The sequence below is a fragment of the Bos indicus x Bos taurus genome, chromosome 4 (assembly GCF_003369695.1).
Source record: "Bos indicus x Bos taurus breed Angus x Brahman F1 hybrid chromosome 4, Bos_hybrid_MaternalHap_v2.0, whole genome shotgun sequence".
Taxonomy (NCBI): Eukaryota; Metazoa; Chordata; class Mammalia; order Artiodactyla; family Bovidae; genus Bos; species Bos indicus x Bos taurus.
In genome coordinates, this window is record NC_040079.1 from 75913944 (window position 1) to 75940716 (window position 26773).

Here is a 26773-nt window from a genome sequence, read left to right on the forward strand (position 1 = left end):
GAGACTAGGAAAGTAGGGGGAGGAACAGTGAACAGGAAGGACAGTGGCAAGAGAAGACTGAAACAATAAAGAAAAATAACGTGGCAAAGCCAATCCTCTAGCCCCCGAATCTGTTTGGGGGTATCTAGGAGGCAACAACAAAAGCACTACCCTTGAGGCAGTCACCTGGTACAATATATCACTTCCCTGGAAAAGATGAATAATTACAATATTAGAAAGAATAATCAGTCTGGAATATTACTAAATTCTAACAAATTCACAAATCTAGTGCTAATTGAAGCAGACAAGGAGACACAGAAATGGAAACCCACATTCTTCCTGGTCTTAAGTATATGTGACATTGAAACCTCAGAAAATTCACATACCACAGACTTTTTCTTAAGTTTCCTGAGGATCTGATGTATTCCAAGAGATTAAGCATTAGACACAAAAATTAATATATAAAATCTATTATATTGCTACATACCAGTAATAGTACATATAATGTTTTTAAATGTGCCATTTATGAGAGCAACAAAAACTAATAATAGCCCAGGAGTAAATCTAGTAAATTTTCATGGAGAAAATTCTAAAACTTGTTAAGAGTCATAAAAAGGCTCTAAATAAATAACAGGCTATATACTTTGTTCACAATTGGGAAGATTTAATATCGTAAAGATGCAACTTCTCCCCTAGCTGATCTATAGATTCAATGTAACTCAAATTAAAAAATCCAACAGACTTTTTGGTGAAATCTGACAGGGTGATTCCAAAATCTAAATGTAAGAACAAGGAGCATAAAATAGCCAAGAGGACCCCAACAGAGACTGAGGTGAGGAGACGTACCAATTACCAAGACTTAACAGAAAGATAGTTACTAAGGTGTCTTCACCTTATATTGACCAATGGAACAAAATTTAAAACCCAGAAAAGAAGACTCACATGCATACGGAAACATGATGTTTAAAGGAAGTGGTTTTGCTGTCAATGAGAAAAGGTAGGGCTATCTGGTTAATGACCGTAGAACTACTAGCTATTAACAGAGAAAAACAATGCAGTAGACAAAAGAATATTTTAACACATGTAAGCTATAGATAATAACAAAATAAAACCATGTAACGACCACCCAGCTTAAAAGTAACAGATATCAAGACTACTTCTAAAGGCTCCAGTGTTCCCCTGATTCCTATATCACATTACATACAGAAATACATTCCAGGTAAATTTAAAAAATAACAAAATTCAAAAAGAAAAGCTTTAAAGCTTTTAGAAGTTAATATAAAAATGTCTTAATGGCTTCTAAGTTTCTTTAAAATATTCCAAAAGCACAAACCATAAAGGAAAAACACTCACAAATTAGACTACATTATAATCAAGAACTCTTATTTATTCAAGGTAATTACAAACTGAAAAAAAAAAAAAAAAACAGATACTTGGAACATATATGATAAACAAAGGACTAGAATCCAGAGTGAAGAATGCCTTAAAGTCTATATGAAAAAAAAAAAAAAACCCATAACAGAAAAATAGACAAAAGGATGAACACCCTACAGAAGAAACACAAATAGCCAGTTAAGTATATATAGAGAGATGCTCAACCTCAGACCATAAAGATGTATTATTTAGACCCACCAGTCTGACAAGAAATTAAACACTTGGAAAAATCAAGAGCTTGTAAAGATATTGAGTACCAAAAATATTTTGATAACACAAATGATACAAGTATTGTGGATAGCAATTTGGTACTACCCAGGAGGTAACCCAGTGGATAAAGAATCTGTCTTCAATGTCTTAGATGCAGGAGACACAGGTTCTATCTCTGGGTCAGGAAGATCCCATAGAAAAGGGCATGGCAACCACTTCAGCATTCTTGCCTGGAGAATCCCATGGACAGAGAAGCCCGACAGGCTTCAGTCCATAGGGTCACAAAGAGTCAGACACAACTGCAGCAATTGAGCACATAGGAAAAGTGAAGGTGTGCATAGCCTGTGACTCAGCAACCTCACTGTCAGACATCTATCCTAGAGAAACTTGAACCAGGTGATGTGCACAAGGTTAGTAAAAGCCTTGAATATAACAGCAAACCCCAGAAACCTCCCAAATGTCACCATCAGGAAAAGGATAAGTAAGATGGGTTCCGTAGGAAACACCCTGAGACACTTTAGTACACAGTATATTTACTAGATTGTGCTTATTAAAGTGGGATTAATGTCTGTAACAGGAAGGAGAAGCAGGATCGGGGTGGGGGGAAGAAGTCAAGCTGTAATAAAGGTCCAGTGGCCTCAGATGACGTTGAGGTCTTCCATCAAGAACGCTCCAGAATTGAAATGAATTGCCACCGTTGTCCCACGTGAGTCAAAATGCCCAGGCTTTTATATCCTACCTGAACCCCTTATTAGAGGAGGGCACACCTAAAGGGGCATAAACTTGGGTGATACAGCCCTCTGCCGAGGCCATCCCTGAAGATGCTGAAAGCTGAGGGCTCTGCTGCCACGTTCACAGCACCTGGGACAAGCCCTTCCTTGAAACAAAGATCTAAGCAGTGCATCTCCATGTTTACGATATTGTATAGGCACACAAAAGGAATACTATACAGCAGTGAAAAGTAATGCCCTGTAGCAGTCAACATGGCACTAGTGGTAAAGAACCTGCTTGCCAATGCACGAGATATAAGAGATCCAGGTTTGATCCCTGGGTTTGGAAGATCCCCTGGAGGAGGGCATGGTAACCCACTCCAGTATTCTTGCCTGGAGAATCCCACGGACAGAGGAGCCTGGCAGGCTACAGTCCATGGTATCGCAAAGAGTCAGACATCACTGAAGCAATTCATCACACATCACATACCAGTCAACATGGATAAATCTTACAATACTGATCAGGAAAAAAAAGCAGAAAGAATACATATGATATTCTTTCACTTACTTAAAGTTCACAAACAAGAAAATGAAATGATATTTTGCTTAGGGAGATAGATACAGGTTAAAACTACCAATAAGATTGAAGGAATGTGAAAATATAAAAGTTTACATGGTTGTAGGCAACAACATATAGATGAGACATATGAAGAGAAATAGGATCAAATAGGGAGAACCAAGAACCGTCAAAAGTCTTGCTCTTGTTCTATTTTTAAGACAGGTATATGGTTTTGCTTTTATATTATTTATAGCTTACATGTGTTAAAATATTCTTTTGTATAACTGTTTTAATTTTTTTTTAAAGAAAAAATATTTTCTTCATTTATTTCAGGAGAAATAATTTCCCCAAAGTTCAACTCAGAACCAGGAACAGAGGCAGTAACCAAATCTGGTCTCCTTATTTCTTAACCCTTATTGACTAAAATGCTATCCCACTGAATTTCTGCCTGGCTAACTTAGCCTAGCTCTCTGGCTATTTTGCCAGAAATATGTCATACATCAGGTGTACTACTTAGCACCACTAAGAAATCTTCAACTGTATTTATTTATGTAAGAACATTAAGGCTTCAAATTTAGAGAGTAAGTGTGCAGAGAGGAGACTTACAATGGTATAATTATTCATAATTTACATTTGAACAGCTGCGACTTTGAAAGGAAAATAATTTACACAAATGTGTGGAGTCAGAGCTGTGCTAGAGATAAAATAGAATTCCAGATTCCTCTGCCAGTGCTACAAATTACAGCAGCAGAAGAATTAACTTGTGGGGTTTTTTAAGCTGCCACTAGTGATTATCAGAAGTAACAATGTCTTTTAGGATAACAGGGCTAATATTTTTGCCAAGCTGCTCTGTAGGAGCAAAATACTACCAATATGAGAAAAAGCTGGTATTCCTAGTAAGTTTACTTTCTGAGGACCCAAGGGTATCTGCTGTTTGGTGGAATGTCAATGTACAAGTCTATGTGTCTTCACAGATGGATTAAAGACACAAGGAAGCCAAAATCTAACTGGCTCACACACTGCTTTTCAATCACATTACTGAAACATAAGGCTGTGGCATTTCACACTTCATCTAACTTCTCATTCTCGAGCACCTGCCACTTAGCTATATAAGGAGATGGTCCAGAGAAAAGGGGCTTCCCAGGTGGCGCAGTGGTAAAGAATCTGCCTGCCAATACAGGAGACTCAAGAGACACAGGTTTGACCCCTGGATTGGGCAGATCCCTTGGAAATGGCAACCAGCTCCATATTCTTGCCTGGAAAATTACATGGACAGAGGAGCCTGGTAGGCTATAGTTCACCGAGTCACAAAGAGTCGTACATGATTGAGAACACATGCCAGAGAAAGGACTTTTGTGTTGAAAAGCACAAACCTTCAGAAACTCTTTAGACATCCAGGAGACTTTTTTAAATGCAGCACCTTCCCACCCCCTACCCCGCCAAAGTTAGCCTTTACTAATAATGACACTAGTCGTTAGTCAAACTCACTAGTCAAACTGGAGTCTTGAGCTAGACAAAGATGACTATGTATTTGGAACCAAGACAGCCAACATGCCAAAACAAGGAACCCTACAAATATTCAGCTAAAACCACAGGACAGAAAACTTTCTCCAGTGATGAGGGGAAAGGAGTTGTAGATACCGGTAATTTGATAGCTGTGTCCCAAAAAATGCCTTCCAGCAGTCTACAGTGCTTAAGGAAAACCAGAAGTGGGGGGAATACACTGAAGTGGCTAGCTCCCTGTGCACAACTGGGATTCCAGGGTACATTGCTTAGAACCTGAACCCAAGCCCTGAAGATGCAACATTATGTGAAGCAAACTTCTCTTCTTACAAAATAACCTGAGAAATCACGGAGTTCCCCTTCTTTAAAGTTTCAATTGATCAATGCTGGGAAGGCTCAAAAGTCACTTTTCACTCCCTCAAAATCAAAGGATTTCTGAGACATATGAAAACCAAAGCCTCAAGTGCAGGGAATGTATTCCAATCCACCCTGAGAAAGTAGGGCAGGACACCTGAGCATCTTTTCTTTCTCATAAAGTAAGACCTTCCAGCCCCTAGTCTTGCTAGATCCCCTACCCGGGTGACAAATCTTTTTAAAACAGGTGAGATGTGAATGAAGCATAGAGAACCACCCTCTCCCACTCCCCACAGCCTTGCGCCAGGGGAACAGAGCCTGGGCAGCTGTTCCTCCGCCTGATGAGATGATGCTTAGGGTACCACGAGTGTCCCCTGCCTTTCTGCTTAAGGTGACTTACTGTGGGCAATCAGTAAGCCAGAAGATGGAGGACTCGCCAGAAGAAGCGGTATAGCTCGGCCGAGACTTTGCCCGGGAGCTGCCCCTCCAACCTTCACCCAGCGGCCCGGGGTGAGGATGACAAAGCCCAGACTCTAAAGAGGGCAACGTTCCCCTTTCAGGACCAAACTTCACAGGCTGGCAGGGGGCACAGGCTGCCGCTTTGGGTCGGTGCTCACCACTTGAGCGCAGCCCGGGAATCCCTAGATATGAATGACTGTCCCGCCTCCACTCCCCCCACGGCCCCCCGGCCGGACGCGCCCCCCGCCCCGCCCCCCGGCCGGACGCGCGCCTACAGCACCTGGGCCGCCGCCTCGGGCCCCGGCGGCCGCTGACGCCGCCAGCTGCACCCGCAGCCACGGGAGCACGTCCTTCTCGAGATCGAAGTCGGCGATCAGACGGAGAGCCATAGCCTGGACACGGCCACGGAGCGGCCCGCACCGCGGGCATTCCCGGCCCTCCGCGCACCACCGCGCCGGACTCCCGCCCCTCCTTCTCTCCCCTCCCCAGTCCCCCCCGCCAACCCCCCCGCCCCCCCTCGCCGCCACTTTCGGTTCCGCCGCCTCCGGGGCCCGAGAAGCCCCAGCACCGCCTCCTCCCGGCCCGCGCCGCGCACGCGAGCCTCGAGCTGTGCACACCCGGCTGGGGGGAAGGGAGACTGCGGCGCGGGGATCAGACCCCACCCGACCCCAAACCCGCCGCTGGCACCCTCCAGGCTGAAGGCAGAGAAGGAGGATTTGGTCTTTTAAGAGCTGTGGATGTCAATGTATGGCAAAAACCACTACAATATTGTAAAGTAATTAGCCTCCAATTAAAAAAAAAAAAAAAGCTGTGGAGATGTGGCTGGACCGATGGTTCCCAAATTATGCTGCACGTTACATGTGGGCACTAGGTGTTTGGGGTTTTGTTGTTTTTGTCTCTTTTAATGCCCAGGTGAGTCCATTGTGCAACAAAGTTCAGAAACCAGTTGGCTAGAGAGAGGTAATAGCTGGTTCACCTGAGAAGTTTCAGGTCCATCGCCAGGGCCAAAGCGGCTGGCGATTCGGGCCTATTCGACCCAATTTCAGGGTGACGGTGTTTTATTAGTATTATTTAGGTAGTCAGTAGCAGCGAGGAGTGTGTGAAGAAGATGATTCTATTTTAAGAGAGACGTGGAGACGCTGGAAAGGGTCAGTTGGCTCAACACAAACAGGTCCTCTGCCTGTTTACCAGATCGTTCCCTACATTGGCTTGAAGGAAGCTGAATTAAGGCTCCCTTTGCACTTTGTCTTTTACAAGTGCTCTCCTTCCTCCAAGGTCACCGTCACTCGGGACACCATCTCACCCCCATACAAGTACAAACAAGTCCAGTATGGTTTTTTGTTTGTTTGTTTTGTTTTTAATCGTGCCACTCAGCTTTCTTTCCAACTGAGAGTGTTCTGTCACTACTGCTTGCTGTACCTTTGGCACTGCAGATCCAACCCATCCTGAACATGAATGCCAAGTTATTACTCTCCCTCAAAGCTGTCTTCATGTCCCTATGTAAAGACCTGGAGGAAAGCCGACCCCAGGAACAAGTGCCTATGCTTTACCTGACCCTTCCAGCCTTTTCACCTAGACCTTCAGTTCCACGTTGGCCTGACTCCAGAAACCCTCTGATTCCACCATCTTCCCTCTCAAAAAAAAAAAAAAAAGACAGAAAGAAAGAAAGAAAGATCACCAGAGCCTTCCAAGCTGGATCCACAAAGTCCTCTCACAGCTTCAGCCCCTAGTGACCTTCCTAACCCTGAACCTCTAGAGAAGTGTTGCTAGTACACCTCATTTGACAATCAAATACCACATGGAGACATGAACTGAATCTTGCCTCTTGGCACACTTCTCTGCAGCAGCACCCAGAAGTTGCTTGTCCTTTACTGAAGGATGAGTAAATGCAGTAACAGACCAAGGAGCTCTGTGTCACATTTCTCAAAGTGAAGGTCTGAAAATACCTGCATTGCAGTCATCTGGGAAGCTGTTTTACAATGTGGACTCCTGGGCTCTAGTCTAGACCTGGGCAAGGCACAGAAAATGTGCATTTTAACCAGAGTCTTAGGTTGCAAAGAGCTGGACACGACTGAGCGACTAACAGCTTCACTTTTTTTTTTAAGGTGATTTTTTTTAGGCTTGCTAAGATTTGAAAACTTCCTCTGTAAATAAAGATAAAAGAAACTCTTGATTTTCTCATACAGACCTGTTTCTCCAGTTGAACTAGTGGTTGATTTCAGGTAGTTCTCCACTCTCAACACCATATTCATAAGAAAATCATCCTACCTGTAAAGTGCATGAAACTCAACAGAAATGCTTACTCAGGCTGATAATATTGGGAGTGCATAAAAGTGAGATCACTGAAATCATGGGGAGATACTACGCTGAACCTTCATAGTAAATGGAGCAGGTTGCCTTTGTCATACAGAAACATCTTCACTTTCCTATTTTAAAAACTCAGTAGGTTCCTGATTTTTTTTTCTGTTAACCTCTATTTTTGTGAAGCAAGATTGATTTTACAGTCCTCATCAAGCAGTGATTATATAAAAATTCCCCTCAAAATAAATTTAAGTAAAAAAGAACAGAGTTCAGGATGGGGAACACATGTACACCCATGGCTGATTCATGTGAATGTATGGCAAAAACCACCAAAAAATAAAATAAAATAAAAAAAGAACATAGAGAAGCTGAGAAATAATAACAAAGATACCAGAAAGATACAGCCAATGTCATAAAAACAGTATACAAATAGCTGAGCTTTAGAGGTAATTCACTAAGGAAAAGACTAGTGAATGGTGAGGTTTTTGTAATTGCTTAGTCACTAAGTCGGGTCCGACTCTTGGACTCTAGCCTACCAGGCTCCGCAGTCCATGGGATTCTCCAAGCAAGAATATTGGAGTGGGTTGCCATGCTCTCCTCCAGGGAATCTTCCAGACACAGGGATGGAACCCTGCATTGACAGGGGGATTCTCTACCACTGAGCCACTAGGGAAGCCCTGAAAGGTGACTTACTGGTTTACAATCTGTGGAAGGTAAATAGGAAAAGAATGCTGATGGATTATCCTTCAGCTCTAGAGAAGGCAGAACTGGATAATGTCCTATCTTCTTTAGTTAAAAAGCTGCTTCTTTGATGGATGTGTTAACTTGACTGTGGTAATCATTTCATAATTTATATTTACATTAAACCTCACATTGCACACTTTAAATATTACCTCCAAAAAAAAAAGAAAAGAAAGCTGCCTTAGAATCATTAGGTACTGGAACTGTCTTTTGGATAGAGTAGGGATATTCTGCTTTTGGGGGAGTTTAAGAACTAACCATCATCTTTCTAAATATCAGAGCATAGGATAGAGTTGGAGATTTAAAGATCTTATAATCAAGACCTTTATTTTATAGATGAGAACACAGGCTTAAGAAGGTGAAATTAGTGTCTGGTCTCAAGAAGCAAAGCTAGTAGTTAAGCACAAGGTTGGGATCAGAACACAGGGCTACGGCAACTGGTGTTTGTGTTGATTATGTCCAGTGACTTAGAAGACTCAATTACCATTCAGCCTGAGGATTCCTAGTTATACAAATACCACACCCTAACTGGAGTGGAATTCTGGGACCACACTGAGAAATCACAGAATTTGAACCACATAACTTCCTCAAAATAGCCTAGGTTCTCTGTAGTTTCATCTTGAGTTTTAGAGTTGAAGAAAACTAAAGGAATTTAAGATGTGGGATGAGTGATTCATTTGTAAATAAAAATAGTTTATCTAATAGAGATGTTAAAATTAAAAGTTTCACACCATTCTCCTAACCCAGAAAGAACTTCTGAAAGTGGAAAACTACACATGTTGATTTTGAAGAAGTTAGAAAATGGCCTATTTAACAAATCTAACCAAAAATTTTAAAATTGAAAGGATTTTAAGGAAAGGACTATAGATACTAGGTTTGAAACTGGCATTCATTGGAGCAATAAATGTGCTAAAAGAACATTTTTATTTGTAAGCTCAAGTGGTTGAAATTAAGTAGAAGTGAATCAACTAAAATCCAAACTTCATAGTTTGGAGGCTAATCCTTTGAAAGCACAGCTGATAATTTTTTCATGAAAATTAATAGAGGTTATCAGAAAACCCATTAGAATCTAAGTAATGCATAAGTAAGTTTCCTCTTCCTCAACAGTTAGAACCAGACACGGAACAACAGACTCATTCCAAACTGGGAAATGAGTACATCAAGGCTGTATATTGTCACCTTGCTTATTGAACTTCTATGCAAAGTACATCATGCAAAATGCCAGGCTGGATGAATCACAAGCTGGAATCAAGACTGCTGGGAGAAATGTCAACAATCTCTGATATGCAGATAATACCACCCCAATGGCAGCAAGCAAAGAACAAAAGATTCTCTTGATGAGGATGAAAAAGGAGAATGAAAAAGCTGGCTTACAAGTCAACATTCAAAAACTAAGATCATGACATCCAGTCCCATCACTTCATGGCAAATAGACGGGGAAACAATGGAAACAGTGACAGACTTAATTTTCTTGGGCTCCAAAATCACTGCAGATGGTGACTGCAGTCATGAAATTATTTGTGAAAATCGTGAAGTCGCTCAGTCGTGTCCAACTCTTTTCGACCCCATGGACTGTAGCCTATCAGGATCTTCCGTCCATGGGATTTTCCAGGCAAGAGTGCTGGAGTGGATTGCCATTTCCTTCTCCAGGAGATCTTCCCCACCCAGGAATCGAACCCGGGTCTCCCGTATTGCAGGTACCGTCTGAGCCAAAGATGCCTAATTACTTTGTCAACAAAGGTCCGTCTAGTCAAGGCTATGGTTCTTCCAGTGGTCATGTATGGATGTGAGAGTTGGACTATAAAGCTGAGTGCTGAAGAACTGATGCTTTTGAACTGTGGTGTTGGAGAAGACTCTTGAGAGTCCCTTGGACTGCAAGGAGATCCAACCAGTCCATCCTAAAGGAGATCAGTGCTAGGTGTTCATTGGAAGGACTGATGTTGAAACTGAAAGTCCAATACTTTGGCCACCTGATGTGAAGAGCTGACTCATTGGCAAAGACCCTGATGTGGGAAAGATTGAGGGCAAGAAGAGAACGGGATGAGAGAGGATGAGATGGTTGGATGGCATCACCGACTCAATGGACATGGGCTTGGGTGGACTCCGGAAGTTGGTGCTGGACAGGGAGGACTGGCGTGCTGTGGTTCATGGGGTCGCAAAGAGTAGGACACGACTGAGCAACTGAACTGAACTGAACTGAACTGAACTCCTTGGAAGAAAAGCTATGACAAACCTAGACAGCCTATTAAAAAGCAGAGACATTACTTTGCCAACAAAGGTCCATATAGACAAAGCTATGGTTTTTCCAGTAGTTATGTATAGATGTGAGAGTTGGACCATAAAGAAGACTGAGTACCGAAGAATTGATGCTTTCGAACTGTGGTGCTGGAGAAAACTCTTGAGAGTTCATTGGACTTCAAGGAGATCAAACCAGTCAATCCTAAAGAAATCAACCCAGAATATTCATTGGAAGGACTGATGCTGAAGCTCCATTCGATACTTTGGCCACCTGACGAGACAAGCCAACTCATTGGAAAAGACCCTGATGCTGGAAAAGATTAAAGGCAGGAGGAGAAGGGGATTACAGAGAATGAGAGGGTTGGATGGCATCACCCAGTCAACGGACATGAGTTTGAACAAGCTCTGGGAAGCTTGGAGTGCTATAATCCAGGGGTCGCAAAGAGTCAGACACAACTTAAGAGACTGGACTGAACTGAAGATTCTTCTGAACTTTCTAGGAAATAATCATCTAAGTTTTGTAACTCAGATGATGAAGTACTTACAATAAGGTGGCTTCTTATGTAGATATTGAGAATGCTGCTTTCCTATAGTAATCTGTTTCTAGCAGAAGTACTTAATATATTTTTAAGTAGTATTTACTGTGGTAATCATTACGACCCCAACCCCATTCACTTGCCCCCAGTCAGGTGGTGACAGTTCCTCTTGCCAGTGACTGATCGGCAATGGGCATGCATACTAGTCAGGATTAGATTCACCAGAAGTCAATGCAAACCCAAATTAAAAATGAATTAAAGATACAGATCTTACTTTCTCACCTATCTGGAGGTAGGTAGTCCAATGCTCGTTAAGGGCAGGTCTCTGAAATCATCAGGGACCCAGGCTTCTTCCAGTTTTTTGAGTATGTCTTTGTCATCATGGTCCAAGGTGAATGTGAAAGCTTCAGCCATCATGTCTGCATTAAAGAAATCAGAATGAAAGATAAAAGAGGATGCTGCCTTCCTTTTAAAAAATACTTCCCACAAGTTCTACATAACATTTTTATTTACATTTACATGGAAATAATTTACAAGGAATTATATTTAAATTTAAATGACTAGTCATAAGCTCTGATAAAAATCAGGATAATATTAAAGAAAATGGGGAGAACAGATACTTAGAAGCAACTAGAGGTCTCTGTCATGGCATGAAATCCGATTCTGGACAATGGGTTGTAAGGAAACCTCTAATATGGTATTTCAGGGAAAGATTTCTCTATTCCTAAAAAAAAAAGAAAACCAAGAAAAAAAACAAGAAAAAAAAAGACATGAGAAATCTATAAAAGCCTTTATCTATTTTAAGGCCTGGATATGATTCCTGGAACTTCATCAGTCCTGCTACGAGTCTGAAGAGGGAGTCAACAGATAGAACTGGGTAGAGCCCAGAGAACTGCAGAGAAAGAGGGCCATGGCCTCTCATTCTTGATGCCAGCCCTATCTCTGGCCTTCTTGATATTAGAGATAACAAATTTCCCTATTGTTTAAACAAAGTTGAATCAGACTTTTATATTACTTGAGGCCAAGGCTCTCAATTTTAAAGGCCTGTCATTTTGCAATTTTCGTAACTTCCATCAAAGAATCTTACAGTCATAACAGGTTTTGAACACATTAGGACAAATTGTCCTATATTTTTGTATTGTTCTTATTCAAATAAAATGAAATAATATTAAGGGAGTAGGCTTGGAGGAAAAAACCCAGATAAGCAAAACCTTAGTTTCAGATGTATGATAACTTAAGAACCTCTGGATCAGATCACACTTAAAACTCACTCAACAGACTTTTTAATTATAAGAGCCAATACATCTCCTTTATTATGTAAGCCAGTTTGGACTGAATTCTCAGTTATTTCTGCTAAAAGCACCCCAAGTGGAGATTCTCTAAATTTAATGAGCATACAAATCACCTGAGGATCTTGGAAAACTGTAGATTCTGATTCAGCAGGCTGGAGTCTCCAGTTTAACAAGTTCAGAGGTGATGCCGATGCTGGTGGTCCACAGCTGACACTTTGAATAGCAAAGTCCTACTACCTCACGCAAGGATCTTTCCATTTGTGCACTGCTACCTTACTTTCACCACAGAGGGGGCCAGGTAGGAAAAGGCTTGGATGGGTTAGCTGTGGTGACACTGCAGAACTAAAAATCCGGTCCCATCACTTCATGGGAAATAGATGGGGAAACAGTGGAAACAGTGGCTGACCTTATTTTTCTGGGCTCCAAAATCACTACAGATGGTGACTGCAGCCATGAAATTAAACGACACTTACTCCTTGGAAGGAAACTTATGACCAACCTAGATAGCATATTCAAAAGCAGAGACACTTTGCCAACAAAGGTTCGTCTAATCAAGGCTATGGTTTTTCCAGTAGTCATGTATGGATGTGAGAGTTGGACTGTGAAGAAGGCTGAGCGCCAAAGAATTGATGCTTTTGAACTGTGGTGTTGGAGAAGACTCTTGAGAGTCCCTTGGACTGCAAGGAGATCCAACCAGCCCATTCTGAAGGAGATCAGCCCTGGGATTTCTTTGGAGGGAATGATGCTAAAGCTGAAACTCCAGTACTTTGGACACCTCATGCAAAGGGTTGACTCATTGGAAAAGACTCTGATGCTGGGAGGGATTGGGGGCAGGAGGAGAAGGGGACGACAGAGGATGAGATGGCTGGATGGCATCACTGACTCAAGGGACGTGAGTCTGAGTGAACTCTGGGAGTTGGTGATGGACAGGGAGGCCTGGTGTGCTGCGATTCATGGGGTCACAAAGAGTCGGACATGACTGAGCAACTGAACTGAACTGAACTGAACTGATTCCATAAATTAGAACCAGACCATGGGCCACAAGTTCTAGCAGCAAATTGCAGAAATCAGAAACTGAAGGGAGGAAATTTTAGGAAACAGAAAAGGATCTTAGCCCAGGACTTTTAGAAAGTAGAGCGTGGAGAAAGAGTAAAGTGCTAACACTTCACAGGAGAGATGCAAACACGGGCAAGAAAAGAGGTAAAGAGTGGATCAGACTGTGCCTTTTAACAAGACCCCAAATGATTCATGTGCCTGTTAAAGTTTGAGAAGCAGTGTTCTAGCTACTATATGCTTTAAATAAGAGTTGTTTTCTCTCTCTCTTTGTGACTGAGTTATTGAGTTCCAAGTGTGTGTGGATTTGGTACAGAAGTAGAGATCTCACTCCAAGAAACAGGAGACAAGTGGTTCAGAATTACAAGACTCCTTGCAAGGTACACCTACTCTGTGCATATCACAACACAGTGACCCTGAAAGAAATAAAGGGATTTCCTTCTTTGTGTTCATACTTTACACTGTTTTACTGAATGTGGCTTCAGCAATATTAGAGATCTACACAACAGGAAATGAACAAAGATGTGGCTTTTCTAGGGAATCTTTAAAAATATACAAGATGTTCAAGGTGGATAATTTGTATGTACCTAAATCAATTCCAAATTCTGTTTTGATAGAATGTTTTTGCAGTCATGTTAAAATTCTGTCATAAACGTGAAAGTGAGGCACATTGACATCCAACACACTTCTTCATCTAAAAAAAGTTATCCTATTTCTCTGTATTTAAAAAGAGACAAAAGACATAGTCCTATTTCTTTACCATTTACCAAATGGAATTCTAAAGATTGTCTCAACTGTTAACAATAGTCAACTCTGGGAAATATAATTAGGTAAAGTTTTTTTAAAACCTTAGCCACACATGGATTTTTTAAATTTTAAAAGCTAGTTTAAATTTTTAAAAGATCACCTTCACTCTGACTTTGGTAATAAAATTATTGTTCAAGCTTTAAGGAACTTCTTCCTGATATTATGTGCAAATCTTTGTCCTGTGTGTTGTGGAGATGGCTGTATGTTTAGGGACATCGTATATGTTTTTACAGGTTTTCTTAGAGAGCTGACACTGTTTCGCAGCAGTGATTCATACAATAACTGTTTAAATCTGCTTGCTTATCATTTACAATGTTAGTGTGAGAGTAATTTCCCTGCAGTTTGTTGAAAAGACTGACATAAATCTTGTAAGGAAATGCTCTGGACAATAATAGCCCTCTGACATTTAACAAGATGGACTAGACAACAGTTGGAACCCATTCTAAAGGAATTATACCTGATTTAATCAGGTCATGGGGAAGAATTGGGCTGAAATTATCAGAACAGTGCTAAATACTTGGTTGCACAGATTTGGACACGACTGAAGCGACTTAGCAGCAGCAGCAGCAGCAAATACTTCTGACAGCAAGAATGCTTCCCCAATTCCCTTTTGAAGTTTAGCTGATGAGTAAGTATCATCTGTGTGGAATTACTATTTCTCAAATAGGAAGAACAGTGGTATGTACAACACATAAAAAGATCATCTAAGAAGTATACAATCATGTGAAAGTTAGGTTGCCATCTCTAATATCTGGACTTTGTATTACTTGTAACGACCAGGGGGAAAAAAAGTTGTTATATTCTACCTCAGTCAGAAAGCACTCCATTTCTAAGGGGCTTCTTAGAGTTCTCTTATTTCAACTGTATCATTTTAACAGAAACTTAATCTGCTTATTTGTGATTTATTTAAACAAAGATGTGCTTTCCCCCTCCCTTCTTCTTCTTCCTTTTCTCTCATTCTTTTCCCTTCCTCCTTCAAAGCCCTTTCCCTTTTTGATCCCAAACAATTCCATCCTCTAACCATCAGGTGGGGCAAAGCATTCACATAGCTAGAGTTGAGGGCAGGATGTTGGCCAAGATTTATATTTCGGGGCCCAAGCAGGATGAAGAGGGTGTTCATGGGGGGGTGGAAGGTGTCACCTAGCATGTGGTGTCAGAATCCAATCAAGGTGACCTGGGCAGGCAGGTGGGGGTGGTTGCTCAGTAGGGGATATCAGCTTTCACGTGGTTTGGGGAGGGCATCTGCACAGGGGTGGCTATGGCAGCCAAGTTAGGAGACTGGCTACTTACCATGGGGATTGTATCAGATAAGTAAGTATATTAAGAATGATATAAGTCATGTTTCTCATTGGCATGCAGAGGTGTAACCAGAAAAGAGAAAAAGGCTTAAGTAAACTGTAGTATTGGACAGGACTTGGAAATATTAGTATAAACTTACAATTTTCTTTAGAGAGATGATGGTGATGATAGATAGAAATGTAGATGTGATATAAATGCGTGTATGTGTTAGATATACATATACACATACACTAGTTCCATCCATTGAAAGCCTGGGAGCAGCAATACCTCCAATGCCAGTTTACCTGTCTGGTACGAGAAAGAAGACGATGAGCTGGAAACACCTCTTAGTGCCAGAAAGCAACAATGTGCTCCGAGAATGATGGCAACGTGTCAGGACATGTGAAGGAGGTTCCCACTGGCCACACCTGGGACAATTTGAGCGTCGAAATAATATTGATAATAAAGGATTGTGAACTGTTAAAAGATAAAAGACATATTAAAAATTAAAGAGTTTATTTGAACAAAATTCCATTTGAATTGGGCAACACCAAATTGAAACTGGTTAAGAGCACTCCACTAGGGAACAACATAAAGAAATTATTGATTGGCTCTAGCTTCAACTTGGTTGGCTCTTTGTGACTGGTAACCCTTAACTTTTGATTTCATAATCTTGACGGATATATGGGCTTAGATTCTGGTTTGCTTACATAGGCTGCCACAGCATTAGATTCACTGCAGTCCAATGATCTCTCTGTTTAATTAATGTAACAAATCAAATAAAGCAGGAATATACACACACACCTTAATACACATAAATAAAGTTTAATGTAGAACAAGATATCTAGGTAGTTTCTGAGTATCACTCCACAAAATACTGGTTAAGCCTCAAATATATCACCAAAATCAAGGGATCAAAGTAAAACAATATCGGTAATAATACAAACAGAAATTATAGGATAAAATCATTTCCAAAAATTGTAACTTTAATCATGAGAAAACATCAGACAAACCCAATAGAAGAATGTTCTATGAAATAACTGGAAAGTTGTACTTTTCTAAGAATTTGTCCATTTCTTCCTCGTTGTCCATTTTATTGGCATATAATTGTTGATAGTAGTCTCTTATGATCCTTTGTATTTCTGTGTTGTCTGTTGTGATCTCTCCATTTTCGTTTCTAATTTTATTGATTTGATTTTTCTCCCTTTGTTTCTTGATGAGTATGGCTAATGCTTTGTCAATTTTATTTATCCTTTCAAAGAACCAGCTTTTGGCTTTGTTGATTTTTGCTATGGTCTCTTTTGTTTCTTTTGCATTTATTTCTGCTCTAATTTTTAAGATTTCTTTCCTTCTATTAACCCTGGGGTTCTTCATTTCTTCCTTTTCTAGTTGCTTTAGGTGTAGAGTTAGGTTATTTATTTGACTTTTTCTTGTTTCTTGAGGTGTGCCTGTATTGCTATGAACTTTCCCCTTAGGACTGCTTTTACTGTGTCCCACAGGTTTTGGATTGTTGTGTTTTCATTTTCATTCGTTTCTATGCAAATTTTGATTTCTTTTTTGATTTCTTCTGTGATTTGTTGGTTATTCAGCAGCGTGTTGTTCAGCCTCCATATGTTGGAATTTTTAATAGTTTTTCTCCTGTAATTGAGATCTAATCTTACTGCATTGTGGTCAGAAAAGATGCTTGGAATGATTTCTATTTTTTTGAATTTACCAAGGCTAGCTTTATGGCCCAGGATGTGATCTATCCTGGAGAAGGTTCCATGTGCGCTTGAGAAAAAGGTGAAATTCATTGTTTTGGGATGAAATGTCCTATAGATATCAATTAGGTCTAACTGGTCTATTGTATCGTTTAAAGTTTGTGTTTCCTTGTTAATTTTCTGTTTAGTTGATCTATCCATAGGTGTGAGTGGGGTATTAAAGTCTCCCACTATTATTGTGTTATTGTTAATTTCTCCTTTCATGCTTGTTAGCATTTGTCTTACATACTGCGGTGCTCCCGTGTTGGGTGCATATATATTTATAATTGTTATATCTTCTTCTTGGATTGATCCTTTGATCATTATGCAGTGACCTTCTTTGTCTCTTTTCACAGCCTTTGTTTTAAAGTCTATTTTATCTGATATGAGTATTGCTACTCCTGCTTTCTTTTGGTCCCTATTTGCGTGGAAAATCTTTTTCCAGCCCTTCACTTTCTTCTTCACTTTACAACTTCACAACTTCACTTCACAACTCCTACAGCTCACAACTTCACAACTTCACTTCACAACTTCACTTCACAACTCCTACAGCTCAACTCCAGAAAAATAAATGACCCAATCAAAAAATGGGCCAAAGATCTAAATAGACATTTCTCCAAAGAAGACATACAGATGGCTAACAAACACATGAAAAGATGCTCAACATCACTCATTATCAGAGAAATGCAAATCAAAACCACTATGAGGTACCATTTCACACCAGTCAGAATGGCCGCGATCCAAAAGTCTACAAATAATAAATGCTGGAGAGGGTGTGGAGAAAAGGGAACCCTCTTACACTGTTGGTGGGAATGCAAACTAGTACAGCCACTATGGAGAACAGTGTGGAGATTCCTTAAAAAGCTGGAAATAGAACTGCCTTATGATCCAGCAATCCCACTGCTGGGCATACACACTGAGGAAACCAGAAGGGAAAGAGACACGTGTACCCCAGTGTTCATCGCAGCACTGTTTATAATAGCCAGGACATGGAAGCAACCTAGATGTCCATCAGCAGATGAATGGATAAGAAAGCAGTGGTACATATACACAATGGAGTATTACTCAGCCATTAAAAAGAATACATTTGAATCAGTTCTAATGAGGTGGATGAAACTGGAGTCTATTATACAGAGTGAAGTAAGCCAGAAGGAAAAACACCAATACAGTATACTAATGATATATATGGAATTTAGAAAGATGGTAACAATAACCCTGTATACGAGACAGCAAAAGAGACACTGATGTATAGAACAGTCTTATGGACTCTGTGGGAGAGGGAGAGGGTGGGAAGATTTGGGGAAAAAAAAAAAAAGAGGAGGTTAGAAGAAAGATATTTACAAAGGGATGATCATGTGAAGACACAGGGGAAAGATGGCCATCTAAAGCCAAGGAAAGAAGCCTCAGAAGAAACCAACCTGCTGACACCTCTATCTTGGGCTGGCCTCCACAGCTGTAAGAAAATAAATGTTAGTTGTTTTAGTCAAAAAAAAAAAAAAGGAGGGAAATCCCATGTTTTCAAGGCAGTAATATTATTATTTTTGAACTATTAAGCAACAGGGACAGACAGTCATACTAAACAAACGTCTTGACCAAACAGTAAGGAAACAGCACTGTTTCTTGTCTTTGGGGCCAGAAGAAGCTGGGTTCAAACCACTTCTGCCACATACTGTCCATGGTGCCTCTGGCTGATCACTAACCTGTGCTTGTCTTGTTTCCTGATTTATAAATTATGGATAATGGATAATGATGTCTACTTTGACAGATGCTGACAAAGGTTAGTGCAAATGGCACTATCTTAAAGCTGATACACAGTAATTGGTCAATAATTGGTTACTTAATCAGGTCCATCCAAAACCCGTTAGTCACAGTTTAGAAATCCTAAGAAAGGCTTTGTTTGGTTTTTGTAAGTTCACGTCAAATAAATTTGGCAACAACAACAACAAAAAAGAAATAACTGGACTGTTATCTTTGAAAGTGTCAAAGTCATGAAGAACACTGGAAAACTGAGGAACTGTTCCAGACGGCAGGTGGCTGAAGAAACATGACAGCTAAATGCTGCACAAGACTGTAACCTGGATACTTCGCTATAAAATTCATTATTGGGTCTAAATGCTAGAGAGGATGTGAAGGAAAGGGAACACCCCTACACTGTTGGTGGGAATGTAAATTGGTGCAAGCAGTCTGAAGCTTCCTTAAAAAAAAAAACAAAAACTAAAAACAGAGAGCATATGATGCAGCAATCCCATTCCTGGGCATATATTCAGAAAATCTGAAAAGATACATGCACCCCAACGTTTATAGCAGCACTATTTATAATAGCCAAGACATGGAAGCAACCTAACTGTGCATGGACATATGAATGGATAAAGAAGATGTGGTACAAATATAAAAAAAAAAAAGAATCAAATAATGCCATTTGCAGCAACATGCATGGACTTAGAGATTATCATAATAAGTGAAGTCAGGCATAGGAAGACAAATATCATATGATTTCACTTATATGTAGAATCTAAAAAAAGTGATACAAATGAACTTATCTATGAAACAGAAATAGACTCACAGAAAACAAACTTATGGTTACCAAAGGGGAAGAGGGGAGGGGTAAATTAGGAGTTTGGCATTAACAGATACACAGTACTATGTGTACAATATATAAATAGCAAGGACCAACTGAATAGCACAGGGAACTATAATCAATATAAGAAGTTATGATGGAAAAGAATCTGAAAAATTACATATATATGAAATTATAACAGAATCACTCTGCTGTACACCTGAAACTAATACAACACTGTAAATCAACTGTACTTCAATAAAAAAAAATAAAGTTCATTATTGGGTCAACTGAATAAACTTGAACAGGTCTGAGAATTAAGCAGTAGTGATGTTTCAAAATTAATTTTCTCATTTTGATTATTGTACTGTAGTTATGTAGGAGGATATTCTTATTTGTAGAAGATACATACCAAAGTATTTGGGAATAATGAGACATCAGATCAGCGTTTGTGCATGCTTAGTCGATCAGTAGTGTTCAACTCTTTGCAACCTTTTGGACTGTAGCCCATCAGGCTCCTCTGTTCATGGGATTTTTCAGACAAGAGTACTGGAGTGGGTTGCCATTTCCTCTTCCAAGGGATCTTCCCGACACAGGGATGGAAACCATGTCTCCTATGTCTCCATTGCAGGCGGATTCTTTACCACTTTGCCACCTGAGAAGCCCATCAGATCAGCAATTACTCCCAAATGGTTCAGGAAAAAAAAAATTATTTTGGTGATACTTGCAACTTTTCTGTAAGTTTGTGATTGTTTTGAAGATGAAAAATATTTTAAAAAGCATAAATGCTATCAGAATGATTGGTGTTTCAAAAGTCTCATTATTTTCTATAGAAGGAAATACCATCTATTGTCTTAAGAACAAACTTTAAATAGTGACATGAATGGATTTGATTTAAAACATTGAATTATCAGAAGATGCGAAGATTTCTAGTTAGATTGCATTGACAGAAATGCAAAGAAAATTACTAAACTTAGTAGCTCTTGTGCTCTATGAAGTGAATTCTCCAAAACTAGCTGAAAAGAAACCATAGTCAAATAAAAGGAGAAGTATGATGAAAAAATTTTCACCTCTTACATGACTATCTTTTTTTCCTTAATAGGAATCTTCCATTAACTATTCTCAGGGGAAAAAAAATTCCTAAAATTAAACATTTTTTTCAGAGCAATCAGATGACTTTATTTCATAGGGAAACTGGTGGCATAAATATAATAAATACATAAAAAGAATAAATATATATTACAAATACATTTTCACTAAGAATGCACACATTGAATTTCATTAACAACACTTACCCATTTAAAAAGAAATGTATAACAGATATTTGTGTGTGTAGCAGATTTTTAATGTCCAACTGCCATGTGTTCTGTACGTAGATTTTTTTTTCCTTCAGATTTCTAAGCACAGTGGAAGCCACAAGAGAGAATATCTGAAGCGATTCATTAAAATCTTGGCAGCAGAGCCTGCAGCTCCTGTTTCCCTGAAAGCTGCCTTTACTGGAGCTGCAGTTCCCTCCACAGAAGCCTATTGTCACTGCCTTTGGAGGGGCAACTCCTGCAGGGACTGCTTCAGCCAGTCCAGGGTCTTGAATAAATAAAAACTACATAAATAAATTACCATCTCGAAAAGCGGTGGTTTAGTGTGCTCTTTTGAATGTTCCTGGGAAAATAAATTTAATGAAAATGAAATATTCTTGCCGTACGATGTGAAGCTCCAATTCAGTGGATTCAAGTAAGTGTCAGCTGTAGGGGGAAGGGACATGACAGGCTGTCTTTCAGCTGTCGAATCAGACGAACCTCTTTTCCTGGACAAGATTCCACAGTGAAAATACGCTGTAAGTGATCTAAAATGAAAGATTTTTTACCTGTTTGTGGTTCTGGTTTTGTTTTTGTTTTTATTCTTGCTACTGTCCCCTCTACTGGGCTTTGGTAATTACGGCTGGGAATTTCCTGATTCCAGCCCTCCGTGGTAGCCTTTTCCCTCCCTCCAGTTTCCTCCCAGTGGCCTATCTCTTTAGTGTCTTTGTTCTCAGTACAAAATAGTCCCTGAAAGCATTGATCAAAGTTCTATGAATACACACTGACTCATTAACTGCTTGAAGATCTTCTTCATTAAGTAGCTTCTTTTTAAATTTTGGTGATGGCTTTTTTTTTTTTTCCTTACCATGAATCACAATATACAAAGGGAACATGACTTGACAGAAAAAATCCATATCATAGAAAATCTTTTTGAAAAAGATTTTACTGTGCCAAAAAAAAAAGAAAAAAAAGGAAGCCTCTGATCCTTTCTTTGTGTGCATGCTAATAATACAGATTAATTCAGAGAAACAGAAACAAGCCCAGCACATTCAAAAGAGAATCCAAGCAGTTAATCACTAAAATGACAAGGCATTAGTCCTCTTTAAAATCCTTGTTATTTACTGAAAATAATTTAATAGGTGGAAGCAGTGAGATCTGCAGGTAGTTAAAAAAAAATGTTTATTGAAGAGTCCATGAATGTTCCCACATATGTCCATTTAGGTTTTTGAAATATGTAATTTAAACCCTCTTCATTCTCAAAAATCCAAACCTTTTCCAAATTTTGAGATTATACCTCCTCACACTGCAGAATTTTTCTTTAAAAAGATGATCTGTATCTGTGTCATTATAGTGAAGGCTGGTCTCTGGGCCTTCACTGGAAGAGAGACTAGAGAGAAAAATACAAGCCAATGTAAAAGAGGTATCTTTTTGTCCTGCGTGGAATTGAACACCATGGAATGCCTGGTACTAATGGCAGCCTGAAGCCTGTAATGCTCCACCTTTTCCTTCACAGACTCCACCTTTCCAAACGCCCATCTAATCTGGGTCCACCCTTGGGAGCAGACAGTACAGTTCCCAGTCAGGGTGTTCTCTGATAGTATCAAAACTCACTGCTTAAAAAAAAAAGCCTGATATCTACTCCAGGTTGGCCAAAAGCTCAGCTGAGTCTCAAGAGGGTGAAGAATTTCAGATATTAAAAAAAAAAAAAAGCATACGTTTATTTTCTACATCTGTGTCTCTATTTCTGCTCTGCAAATAAGTTCATAAGTATCATTTTTCTAGATTCCACATACAAATGGTATTTGTTTTTCTCTTTCTGACTTACTTCACTCTGTCTGATAGTCTCTAGGTATAGCACAGGCAATCCTACTCGATGCTCAGTGGTGACCTAAATGGGAAGGAAATCCAAAAAGAGGGAATATATGCATATGTACGGGCTTCCTTAGTAGATCAACTGGTAAAGAATCTGCCTGCAATAGGGGCTTCCCTGGCCGCTCAGATGGCAAAGAATCTGCCTGCAATTCAGGAGACCCAGGTTCAATCCCTAGGTCAGGAAGATGGCAACTCACTCCAGTATTCTTGCCTGGAGAATTCCATGGGCAGAGGAGTTTGGCAGGCTACAGTCCATGGGGTCGCAGAGAGTCGGACATGACTAAGCTACTAACACTTTCTGCCTGCAATGCAAGAGACTGCCTACAATGTAGGAGACCTGGGTTGGGTCCCTGGGTGGGGAAGATCCCCTGGAGAAGGAAATGGCAACCCACTCCAGTATTCTTGCCTGGGAAATCTCATTGACAGAGGAGCCTGATGGGTTGCAAAGAGTTGGACATGGACTTAGTGAATAAACCACCACCACCACACATACGTATAAGTGATTCACTTTGCTGTACAGCAAAAACCAACACAACACTGTAAAGCAACTATACTCCAGTAAAAATTAACTTTAAAAAAATGCAAAAGGGTGACCTACACAGTACTCAACTGAGTTAAGAAGCCTGAATTCTTGCTACAGCCCTGGCGTCAGGTGGCTCCGTGACTTTGGGCAAGTCTCTCAAACTTCCTGGACTTGGTTCTCTTGTTTGTAAAATAAAAGAAGTTGGACCATGATCCCCAAAGTCTCTTTTTATAAACAGTTCTATGATTATTAACTGTAGTGGCAATAAGATAATCTAAAAAGGATATTCACACACCAACCTCTGTCACTAAGTATATATGTGGAGAGAGGCTTATGAGAAATAGTGCAACTCTAGTAACCAATACTTTGGCCACCTGATGCGAAGAAGTGACTCATCTGAAAAGACCCTGATGCTGGGAAAGATTGAAGGCAGGAGGAGAAGGGGACAACAGAGGATGAGATGGTTGGATAGCATCACTGACTCAATGGAGATGAGTTTGAGTGAACTCCGGGAGTTGGTGATGGACAGGAAGGCCTGGCATGCTGCAGTCCATGGGGTTGTGAAGAGCCGGACATGACTGAGTGACTGAACTGAACTGAACTGAGTAACCAAGGAAACACAAAAATTTTAACAGTGAAAGATACCCTGTATAGCCAGGTAAGACACATCCTGCAAAGCCAATCAGGAAAATGGAATAGAAGATTAAGGAATATTAGGGAGTTTTAAAAAACAGTTTACTTACACTCCCTAATTCCCACTCAAAAAGCAAACTGTAGGTTTACCACATACCACTGGATAAATGACGCTTACTCCTTGGAAGGAAAGTTATGACCAACCTAGATAGCATATTCAAAAGCAAAGACATTACTTTGCCAGCAAAGGTCTGTCTAGTCAAGGCCATGGTTTTTCCAGTGGTCATGTATGGATGTGAGAGTTGGACTGTGAAGAAAGCTGAGCACCGAAGAATTGATGCTTTTGAACTGTGGTGTTGGAGAAGACTCTTGAGAGTCCCTTGGACTCCAGGGAGATCCAACCAGTCCATCCTAAAGGAGATCAGTCCTGGGTGTTCATTGGAAGGACTGATGTTGAAGCTGAAAGTCCAATACTTTGGCCACCTGATGCAAAGAGCTGACTCATTGGAAAAGACCCTGATTCTGGGAAGGATTGGAGGCAGGAGAAGGGGACGACAGAGGATGAGATGGCTGGATGGCATTACCAACTCGATGGACATGAGTTTGGGTGAACTCCGGGAATTGGTGATGGACAGAGAGGCCTGGCATGCTGCAGTTCATGGGGTCACAGAGAGTCGGACACGACTGAGTCGGAACTGAACTGAAGTGGATAAATGCCTGAGAATCCTTTAGGGGTAGTTAATCCCTTCTAAAATTCAAGCAATGTTGCTAATTTTTTCTTTAAAATTTCTTCAACTAAAAAAAAAAGATTGAAAGAAAAAAGAAAATTAAAAAATGCCTTCTTTGAAGTTTGTTTCGTTGTTAAGAAAATCTTAACTCCCTGTGTACTGATGATATTGAATCCAACCCTGCTGTCCTGTCCTTCAGAAGTCTGCAGTGTATTCTGTAAATAATCATCTCATTAAAAAAACATAGATTGGAGTAAATAAAGACCCAGATGCCTCAGACAGCTGGATCTACTGTTCCTCTTTCTCTTTCATATATTTACATATTAATTTTAAACCATAGGTGTAAAGTCAAGTCTGCTCTCTCCCAGTCTCTCTTTGATGTTGCAAAGATCAAAGGCTTCCTAAGGGAAGGTTTCTTGCAGGGAATATTGATTCCAAGTATGATTGGTCCCCTGAATCTGACTGCTAAGTCAGTGTGAGGACTGAAGTGCTCTGTCGGCCTCAGGAATTTGGCCACACTGCCCACCACTCTCCACCAAAGCCTGGGGTGGGGATGGCGCTTCTACTGAGAGTCGGGTCACCAAAAGCTGAAACTGGAACATACATCATAGTCACATCCTGTTTAAGTGAAAGACAAGTTCTATTTCCAGAAACTGCTTTTTGTCTGAGGAGAGGGAGAAGGAAGTAGCGTTGGGTACTGGATTGCTTCAGTTAGCAACGTGCAACCAGCCCCTTGGAATGAGAATCCCAGCTGAATGGGTAGGCAGGGGACTGGCCTGGGCATCCTCTCTCTCTGAGCTTTCTCTAACATTTCTCCTCGTCACTTTTTCTCCTCTCCCAATACTCACTGGAGAGCATGCTAGACATGGGGAAGTTAAGAGGAGAAGGGGAGAAGAGTTGTGGTAGGGAATAATAGAGACAAGAGATAGTAATGGTAAGGATTAAGTCCTTTTCAGGCCTTTGCGTCCGTTTTTTCCTCCATTATGGGCCCCTCCTCCATCTCTGTAAGCGATGTTATGAGAGCAGTAGAGAAAAGCTTTGTTTTTCATCGTATGCAGTATTAACCACAAGTTGGAATAGCTCCCGTGTGAGCTTTTTACTTGGAATGAGACTGGAATCCCAGAGAATAATTTCCCTCCCAAAATACAAGTTCTGAGCTGGCTCAGACAGAGGAGTACCCTGTAAGGAGTGCGAGGGATGGGCTCTGCCCTGGTGATCAGCCACTACCTGCACCGCCCATCGGACACACTGCCCATATGATGCACAGCCCAGTCTACCTCACTGTTACCCTGTGAAATTCCAGCTCTAAGAGGCGCCTCTAATATGAATGGGCATCTCCTGCAGCAACTGTTAAAATAAGGATCCCTGGGCTCCACAGCCAGTTTCTGGTTTGCATTTCTAATGAGAGATCTCAGATGATGCTGTGGTTGCTGGTCTGAGGAACCACACTTGAGAACTGCCATTCCACCACATAGCAGGCAGTTAACCAACATTTGTTGTGGATCTGCATAATGAGAGGTGAGGGATGAGTGCTGTGGGATAGAAGAAAAAGAGCAATTGTTCCATTCTGGGTTTCTGAGTTAGCATGGATTTGTTTGCACTTTTCCTCAGTTGACCACACTGTTGATGCAATTTTAGCATTGTTACTGCAATTTGAACAATTTTCAGGAAACAGCTGTTGCTTTCCTCCTTAAAAGACAATGGAAATTTAATAATAGGTTAAATGGTGTTTGGGAAGGAACTAGCATTTCCTATATATCTGTGATAGCCTTGTCTCTGGTATAATCGACAACTGCCATTACAGGGATTCTGTTCATTGACTTTTTCTTTCAAATCTTTAGGGAAACTTAATTAAAATGGTTCAGGTGATTTGCCAAGATTTACACAGGATGCTTTTTTCCAGAATAAACATTTCTGACCTGAAGAAATCTTTTCTGACTCAAGTGATCCCTTTTGATCATAAGCTAGA

The 26773-nt window shown here is 40.4% G+C and overlaps 1 protein-coding gene across 3 annotated transcripts in view; it reads right to left on the minus strand.

The window, feature by feature from the left end:
- The window catches only part of GSAP (gamma-secretase activating protein), a 101108-nt gene extending 95425 nt beyond the window's left edge, over positions 1-5683 (minus strand). For 2 of the 3 annotated variants that reach the window (XM_027539761.1, XM_027539759.1), the window contains exon 1: positions 5489-5682. In XM_027539761.1, coding sequence (XP_027395562.1) covers positions 5489-5597 — 109 coding nt within the window. In that variant the 5' untranslated portion in view covers positions 5598-5682. Of the gene's footprint in view, positions 1-5488 lie in introns of all 3 variants that reach the window. The other variant, XM_027539760.1, reaches the window with a different exon arrangement.
- Between the last annotated feature and the right edge of the window lie 21090 nt (positions 5684-26773).